The 8,517-nt window shown below is 56.8% G+C and overlaps 1 protein-coding gene across 2 annotated transcripts in view; it reads right to left on the bottom strand.

Moving 5' to 3' along the window:
* TEAD3 (TEA domain transcription factor 3) overlaps positions 1 to 6,834 on the bottom strand; it is an 8,532-nt gene extending 1,698 nt beyond the window's left edge. Inside the window, exons 1-7 of one of the 2 annotated variants that reach the window (XM_031063951.1) lie at positions 6,828 to 6,834; positions 2,417 to 2,428; positions 1,962 to 2,099; positions 1,718 to 1,761; positions 1,551 to 1,612; positions 1,051 to 1,184; positions 238 to 411 (exon numbers count right to left, since the gene is read on the bottom strand). In XM_031063951.1, coding sequence (XP_030919811.1) covers positions 238 to 411; positions 1,051 to 1,184; positions 1,551 to 1,612; positions 1,718 to 1,761; positions 1,962 to 2,099; positions 2,417 to 2,425 — 561 coding nt within the window. In that variant the 5' untranslated portion in view covers positions 2,426 to 2,428; positions 6,828 to 6,834. Of the gene's footprint in view, positions 1 to 237; positions 412 to 1,050; positions 1,185 to 1,550; positions 1,613 to 1,717; positions 1,762 to 1,961; positions 2,100 to 2,416; positions 2,429 to 5,192; positions 5,319 to 6,827 lie in introns of those variants that run through there. The other variant, XM_031063950.1, reaches the window with a different exon arrangement.
* Positions 6,835 to 8,517: the final 1,683 nt, after the last annotated feature.

Here is an 8,517-nt window from a genome sequence, read left to right on the forward strand (position 1 = left end):
CTGTGATTGGCCATTAATTAGAAACAACCACATGAGACCAATCACAGATCCACCTGTTGCATTCCACAGCAGCAGATAATCATTGTTTACATTTTGTTCCTGAGGCCTCTCAGCTTCTCAGGAGGAAAAATCCTAAGGAAAGGATTTTTCATAAAAGATGTCTGCGACACAGCTCTGCCACAACGAGCCTGCAGCTCGAGCAGGACCCTCCCCACCCTCACCCTGCCAGCAGCATACCCAAAACTTGACGAGAAAGAAAGAGTTCTGGGGCCCACGCTCATAGAGCTCCTTGAGGCCGCCTTTCTTCTCGGGGAACTTGTCGTAGATCTGGCGGATGTCCACGGCCTCCAGCAGGGGGTCGCTGTACGAGGGGTTCGTCTGGCCGATGTGCACGAAGAGGTGTTTGCTGTACTGTAGGGAGCGGGGTGGGGACAGCAGCAGCACAGGTCAGGCAGGAGAATTAGTTTTATTATCCGTTATAAGGTCTTTGGGATAGAACTTCTGTCTGTTAGTCCCCCTTTCTACAGTGAAAAATGTGCAGTTTTCTACAGTCTGTAGGTGTTACTGTAATGTGAGTAACCAGTGCTGTGACTTGGGTGGGAATAGCCATTAGCAGTTTTGGGGAAACACAGTCTCCTTGCATTCATTGCAAATCAATTTATATAAGTCACAGTTTCCACTAGAAATTACATCTTTTGTACTTTGAAGGCAAGACAATTGAATTCTGCATCTCTCTTCTGTTTATAGGCAAGATCCTTCTAAACTTTGTTTCTTGGTTGCCTCCATGCATAAAATTGAGATGCACGGAGGACATAAAATTGAGACATGAAGGACAGGCAATCCTCTTGTACCCCCATGTTTTCATTTTTGCAGGGGCAACAGTTATGTCAGTTACAAGCTTTCAAAACAAAAAAAAAAAACCTAAAAGGCATCTATCTCCAAATCATTAAACTTTCTTCATTATAGTAAGTTTTTCTTCTGAGAAGTAATTGCACGGGGATGGATGGGTGCCATCCCAGGAGGGCGGTGGCACACGGGGGGGACCGTTACCGTTTCAGCATCCCGGGGCACCTCCATGAAGGCGGAGTACTCGAGGAGCCGCAGCTTGGAGGAGGCGATGGTGCGGTCCTGCCAGACCCGCACGGCCGAGGCAGCTGGCGGGAGCGGAGCCAGGGGCTCGTAACCTGAGCCAGGGGGAGTGACACGGGGTGGAGGGACAGCCAGGAACCGGGGTGAGCCCCCCCTGCAATGCTGCTGTACCCCACATCTCCCAGATCCATCTGAGCCCCTCCTGCAATGCTGCTGCATCCCCACCTCCCATATCCCCCTTAGACCCAGCACAGGGTGGATAAAACATGGGGCGTACTGGGTGGGAAGGGACTGCAGGGTCCTGCTCACTGAGGAGCTTTTTGCTGGATTTCAAGCCAGGCTTTCCCCTCAGTAGAGATGGAGACACAGGTGGGTGGCACCGTGCATGGGAGGGGAGAGAGGACAAATATGACCTGGCAGGGACCCTGGGTTCCCCCCAAGGGGGTGAGGACGTGACTTACTGGCTAGTGATGGAGGCATGGGTGGCTGGATGGGGTAAGCTGGTTGTGCAAACGGTTTAATGCTGGAAAGGAAAAAGCATCCTCAGGTTACCGAGCCCAGGATGCCCCAGCCCCTTGCCAAGGTGGGGTCCTGCTGGTGCCAGGTGTAGAGAGGGGTCTGTACTTACTCCTGAGAGGGTCCAGGCTGTCCTGGGATAGGCCCACTCCAAAACTGGGAAAACAGCACAGGGAAGAGTCAGTGGCTTCTGACCCTCCCCACTCCCAACATTTCCCTCCTCACCTGCTGCAAACAGCAGGGAGCCCTGCCTTGCCACCAGGGCTGAGAACGGCTGTTGAGCACCCCCCTGCCCGGCCCATGGTGTCCCCCCACCCCGGGGTGTCCCCATGGGGGGGTTGTGGGGCTGTCCTCACCCTGGGGGCAGCAGAGAAGACGGCCTGAGGAAGAGGAGGGGGGGGGCTGAGCTTGTTCTGCAGGACGCTGGCTGACACGATCTGTGCTGAGGACATGGAAGCCATGCTCTGCAGAGCCTTATCCTTCGACACCTGGTCCTGAGGGGAAAAGGGGGGACAGCAGGGGAGTGGGGTTACAGGGGCAGGCTGAGCTCCCTCATCCCAGCGTGCCTGACAGGTTTTGTAAAGCCAGCAGCCAATCCCACAGCCCGGCCTGGGACCGTGCAGAGGGATCCCCACACCCCCTCTCAAACATTAATCAACATCTGGATCTTGCCAATATCCTCTGGGCAAGAGCTGATGGGTCTGGAAAATGCCCTCCCCCCCTGGGGATGCAAAGGGATTTTAGCCCCTCCACTGGAGAGGGCATAATGCAAGGGGGAACAAAAGGAATTGCAGACTCAAGCTCAACTTACCAAGTTCATGGCCTGTCCGCAAAAGAAAGGAAAAAATAAAGGTTAGAGTGTCATGGGAACCTTTGGGTGCTCTGTACACCTCCCCTAAGTCGGTGCTGGTGTCAGCTGGGGCAGAGTTAATTTTCTCCACTGCACAGGCATGGGGTGGCTGTGAAGAGAATTAACTCTACCTGAATTAACTCTAGAGAGAATTAACTCTACAGCTGAAACCAGCACACTGGGTCATCACCACCCCAACCTTGGCTCATCACCACAGCCCGACCTGGGCAGTGAAGTTCTTGACCTGGTTGGTCACCAGGGGATGCCCATGGTGGCCACTGATGCCCAGGCTCAATCCCACCAGGAATGGGATGCCAAAGTCCCCCACCCACTCTTTGAAGAGGTCACTGTGGTGAGCCAGGCCTGTGCCTTTCTTGGCTTTTTAATATCCTGCACAGCCTCCTCAGAAGCCCCCAGTGCTTGTGGCTGGGGCACGGTGAGGAAAAGCTGCTGGGATGCCCTGGGATGTGGGCACCAACTCCTCCACAGGCACTGCAAGGAAAACCCTGAGCTCACCCCCTGTGCCGTGTGTGCACTGACAGAGGAGACCAATTGTTTTTCCTTTTGCTCCAAAAGCCACAGCACTGCTGGGCAGGAGCTCCAGGGCTCCCAGGTCTTGCCCGGAGCAGGGCTGCTCCTCCACCTGCATTGCTGGGACACGTTCATGCTGGTCCCAGAGCACACCCTCTGCTTTCCCTCTGAACCTTCCCCAGGGATCAATGCTTCATTTATTTTCACCTGGGGCAGGGCAGGAGGGCGGGCGTGCAGCCACATGCCGGGAGCACGAACACACACCTGACTGCAGCTCAAAAATACAGATCCTGCTCTGAGTGCAGCTCAAAAATACAGATCCTGCTCATTGAAGTGTCTTCATCCCACAGGACAGGGGTCACCCCACAGTGCTGGCTGAGGCCAGGGGGCTGCCTGCACTGATCTTGAGAAGGGATGTTCTGTATCCCCCAAGTATTCAGGGGGATCTCTGCCCTGGCTGCTCCATGGCAGAATCCTTCAGGCAGCATGGCTGGGGATGGAGAGCACAGCCATGGACCCCTGGGGTCACTCCTGCCTCCAACTCCCCCTTGCTCTGCACTGTGCCATGTGGCAAGGAAAGATTTATATTTTATTTTGTTTTATTTTATTTTATTTTATATTTTATTGTATTTTATTGTATTTTATTGTATTGTATTTTATTGTATTTTAATTTTTTATTGTATTTTATTTTTGTAAAGGTTTCTGCTGCTGTTGACCCTGCTGCCCCTCCTACTGCCCCGACTGCTCCTCTTGGGGCTGGAGACTGGGTTTAAGGTGTACAAGCCCAAAGGAGCATCCCAAAATAAGTTTCAGATGCTCTCCCTGGTTTCTCCTAGCAGACCAAACCCTGGTCTGGCTGTGGGAGCCCTCCTGGCCTCCCTCTCATGGGGCACTGGGGTTCCTGCTGGGGGCACATCTTGGTGGGCTCCCAGGCAGCACGAGCTGGAGTTTATCAAAGCTTTGAGGATGAAAATGCTCCAGCTCTGACAGTGGGCTGCACTGCCAGCCTCAGCGCTGGAGATGGACACAGCACCCAGGACAGGGGTGGCTGGTGATGCCTTTGGGACCTCAAGGTCATCAGGCTGAAAGATTTCCTGGGCTCCCACTCACACAGCAAGGCAGCAAATCACCCCGGGGCTACCCAAGGAGCTGCTCCCTGGTGGGACAGTGCAGAGATAACTGAGGCACATGGCAGGAGCTGGCTGCCCCCAGTGGGTGGCTGTGCACTGAGGACCTCTCTGTCCCACACTTCACATCATGTGTGTCCAACCCAAGCAGGGCTTGGTCCTTTGGTGATGCCCTCAGTGCTGGCCATGCCCCCCCATCCTCACCCTCCCCACTGCCACCACAAAGTTTGGTGGGAACAGTTATGGAAAGGTTAGTTGGGCTCCAGTTAGGAGGAAGGAAAGAAGGAAGGAAGAAAAGAAAAGCCAACCAGAAAAGAGAGAGAGAGAATGATCCATTTTTTTCTCACTTGGCTCCCTTGGCTCCCTTGGCTTCTGGCACTGTCCCCAGCAGCATGGCCACAGCTGCACCTGCTGCCACTCACAGCCCTGTGGTGCCCCTGGCAGTGCTCACACCCTGGAGCATCCCAAGCCACAGCTGTGGAGGGGAGGGGGCCTTGGCACACTGCTTGAACCTCACTTTGCCTCACTGCCTGCCCTGGGTGCCCTTCTCCTTGTGGGAGAACCCCTGATGGCCCAAAAGAGGGGACAGCCCTCCCACATCACCAGAGGAGGGTTTAAACCCATGGCAGAGTCCTTGCCTGGATGCAAAGAGGGGATCTGGCACCACATTCACCCTCCTGCAGGAACCAGCAGGGCTCTGCTGCCCCTCCTTGCACTTCTCTCTGGGCATCCCACAACGATGCCTGCAAAAAACCATCTGCCCCAAGGAGCCAAGTGAGGGGGAAGAAAAAAAAACACCAAAAAAAGGACAGGTAAAACAGGAAAGCAAGCAGCACACAGCAGAGCCCAGTGCGTTAGTCAGGGGCCAGGCGAGGCAGGGCGTACCTTCAGCTTGGACTGAATCTCACGAGATTTCCGTCGGGCAAGAACCTGCAAGTGGCTAGAGACCTGCAGAGAGAGAGCAGAAGGAGAGGGGGAACAGCAGAGCCGTCAACCAGAGGAAAGGAGGAGGAAGGAGAGGGGCTGCCCATGCTCACAGAGACACCGCCGCGGACACCTGGGCAAGGGCGCCAACGTACCTTGATGCCAACCTGGTACTCCCGCACCTTCTTCCGAGCTAGAACCTGTATGTGGCTGGACACCTAGGGCCCAACACGCCGTTCAAAAGGAAAACACAGAGAGAGTGAAGATCCTGCAGGGCAGGCTCTGTCCCCGGGGCAGGGAGTGCAGGAATGGGCAGCGCTGTGGCTGCTCCCCGAGGTGCTGAGGGTGCTGCACCCGCCAAGAGCTGCAGGAAGGAAAGTGCTGGGGCACCCCGGTGCTGCTTGATGCTGGTTTGTGCCCACCCCAGGATGGGGTGGAGCTCCTTGGTGTAAAGCTGCTGCAGTTGAGGGGGGTCCCCATTTAGCACCTCTTGAGGACGGACAGACAGACCCTGCCAGCACCTGGCAGCTTTGAGGTGCCCCGGGTTGCTCAGTGGGGCCTGTGGGTCCAGGAGGGACTGGCACATTGCCCCAGGGCTGCTGCTGGTTTTGCACGTGGGACAGGTGAGAAAGGTTGGGTTTTTGTGTCCAGGCCCCTGTAAGAGCAAGATCTAAAGAAAAGGGGCTGAGGTCCAGGCAGTAAAGGCACAGCATGGCTGGGGGGCCATCCACAGGAAGGGTGGGTGTCCATGCACCCACAGGGCTTCAGGGCTGATTTTGGTAAAAACCTACTCCCATCAGTGCCAGGGTGTCCAAGAGGAGACACCAGACTGCCCAGGAGACGACTGCACAGAGGGATCAGTGCTGTGGGTGCTCTCCCCCGTGGCTTTCCCAGGTCCCCCCAAAGCATTGCATCCTTCCCCCATGGAGGGGGGACCCAGTTAAGTGTTTAATCCAGAAATGAAGTACTGCTTGGCACTGATCTGAACACAAAACCAGTGGTCAGACCCTGATCCCTCTCCTTCCAGCATAAGTCCTGGAGGAATGACCTCTACAGGAGGAATGACCTCTGCAGACCTGCATCCCTCTCTTGTGGGGACTTGTGGCATGGGGACAGTCCCAGCATAACTGTCCCAAACCCAACCATCTCCCTGTGGTGGGGGATGCTCCCAAGCACCCAAGGCCATGGGCTCTGCTGGGACTGTCCCCAGCAGCATGGCCCCAGCTGGACCTGCTGCCACTCACAGCCCTGTGGTGCCCCTGGCAGTGCTCACACCCTGGAGCATCACAAGCCACTGGGGCAGCCTGCAGGGACCCCTGGGGCCCCCCTGCTTCTGCCCACATCACACCAGCACCTGCTCTGAGCTGGGTCAGATCAGCTGTGGAGGGGAGGGGGCCTTGGCACACCTCGCTTGAACCTCACTTTGCCTCACTGCCTGCCCTGGGTGCCCTTCTCCTTGTGGGAGAACCCCTGATGGCCCAAAAGAGGGGACAGCCCTCCCACATCACCAGAGGAGGGTTTAAACCCATGGCAGAGTCCTCGCCTGGATGCAAAGAGGGGATCTGGCACCACATTCACCCTCCTGCAGGAACCAGCAGGGCTCTGCTGCCCCTCCTTGCACTTCTCTCTGGGCATCCCACAACGATGCCTGCAAAAAACCATCTGCCCCAAGGAGCCAAGTGAGGGGGAAGAAAAAAAAACACCAAAAAAAGGACAGGTAAAACAGGAAAGCAAGCAGCACACAGCAGAGCCCAGTGCGTTAGTCAGGGGCCAGGCGAGGCAGGGCGTACCTTCAGCTTGGACTGAATCTCACGAGATTTCCGTCGGGCAAGAACCTGCAAGTGGCTAGAGACCTGCAGAGAGAGAGCAGAAGGAGAGGGGGAACAGCAGAGCCGTCAACCAGAGGAAAGGAGGAGGAAGGAGAGGGGCTGCCCATGCTCACAGAGACACCGCCGCGGACACCTGGGCAAGGGCGCCAACGTACCTTGATGCCAACCTGGTACTCCCGCACCTTCTTCCGAGCTAGAACCTGTATGTGGCTGGACACCTAGGGCCCAACACGCCGTTCAAAAGGAAAACACAGAGAGAGTGAAGATCCTGCAGGGCAGGCTCTGTCCCCGGGGCAGGGAGTGCAGGAATGGGCAGCACTGTGGCTGCTCCCCGAGGTGCTGAGGGTGCTGCACCCGCCAAGAGCTGCAGGAAGGAAAGTGCTGGGGCACCCCGGTGCTGCTTGATGCTGGTTTGTGCCCACCCCAGGATGGGGTGGAGCTCCTTGGTGTAAAGCTGCTGCAGTTGAGGGGGGTCCCCATTTAGCACCTCTTGAGGACGGACAGACAGACCCTGCCAGCACCTGGCAGCTTTGAGGTGCCCCGGGTTGCTCAGTGGGGCCTGTGGGTCCAGGAGGGACTGGCACATTGCCCCAGGGCTGCTGCTGGTTTTGCACGTGGGACAGGTGAGAAAGGTTGGGTTTTTGTGTCCAGGCCCCTGTAAGAGCAAGATCTAAAGAAAAGGGGCTGAGGTCCAGGCAGTAACGGCACAGCATGGCTGGGGGGCCATCCACAGGAAGGGTGGGTGTCCATGCACCCACAGGGCTTCAGGGCTGATTTTGGTAAAAACCTACTCCCATCAGTGCCAGGGTGTCCAAGAGGAGACACCAGACTGCCCAGGAGACGACTGCACAGAGGGATCAGTGCTGTGGGTGCTCTCCCCCGTGGCTTTCCCAGGTCCCCCCAAAGCATTGCATCCTTCCCCCATGGAGGGGGGACCCAGTTAAGTGTTTAATCCAGAAATGAAGTACTGCTTGGCACTGATCTGAACACAAAACCAGTGGTCAGACCCTGATCCCTCTCCTTCCAGCATAAGTCCTGGAGGAATGACCTCTACAGGAGGAATGACCTCTGCAGACCTGCATCCCTCTCTTGTGGGGACTTGTGGCATGGGGACAGTCCCAGCATAACTGTCCCAAACCCAACCATCTCCCTGTGGTGGGGGATGCTCCCAAGCACCCAAGGCCATGGGCTCTGCTGGGATGGGTGGCCTGGCTCCTGAGGGGAGGGAAGAGCCACTGGACACATGACAAAGGGACATGTCCCATCAAGGGCTGCAGCAGCCCACTCCTCAGACAGGTTTGGTGAAGCAAAAGCTTGCAGGGACCTCTGTGTGCTCCTGCAGGGACCTCTGTGTGCTCCTGCAGGGATCTCTGTGTGCTCCTGCAGGGACCTCTGTGTGCTCCTGCCCTGCCTGCATCCCTGCCTGCCCCAGCATCCAGCCAGGCAGGGCAGTGAGAGCAGGGCAAGGGCTCCGTGGTACCTGCCACCCACAGGGTCACCCCAACCAGCTGGGGGCCCCGGGCGCTGCCTGCCCCCACACCCCCCATTTCAAGGTATCCTGGGACTGAGGAAGCCCCAGGGGTTTTGTGCTCACAGATGAAGCTCCTCGCAGAGGATGGGGAACCTGCTGGCAGCAGCAGTGGCTGGGGGG

The sequence above is a fragment of the Geospiza fortis genome, unplaced genomic scaffold (assembly GCF_000277835.1).
Source record: "Geospiza fortis unplaced genomic scaffold, GeoFor_1.0 scaffold422, whole genome shotgun sequence".
Taxonomy (NCBI): domain Eukaryota; kingdom Metazoa; phylum Chordata; class Aves; order Passeriformes; family Thraupidae; genus Geospiza; species Geospiza fortis.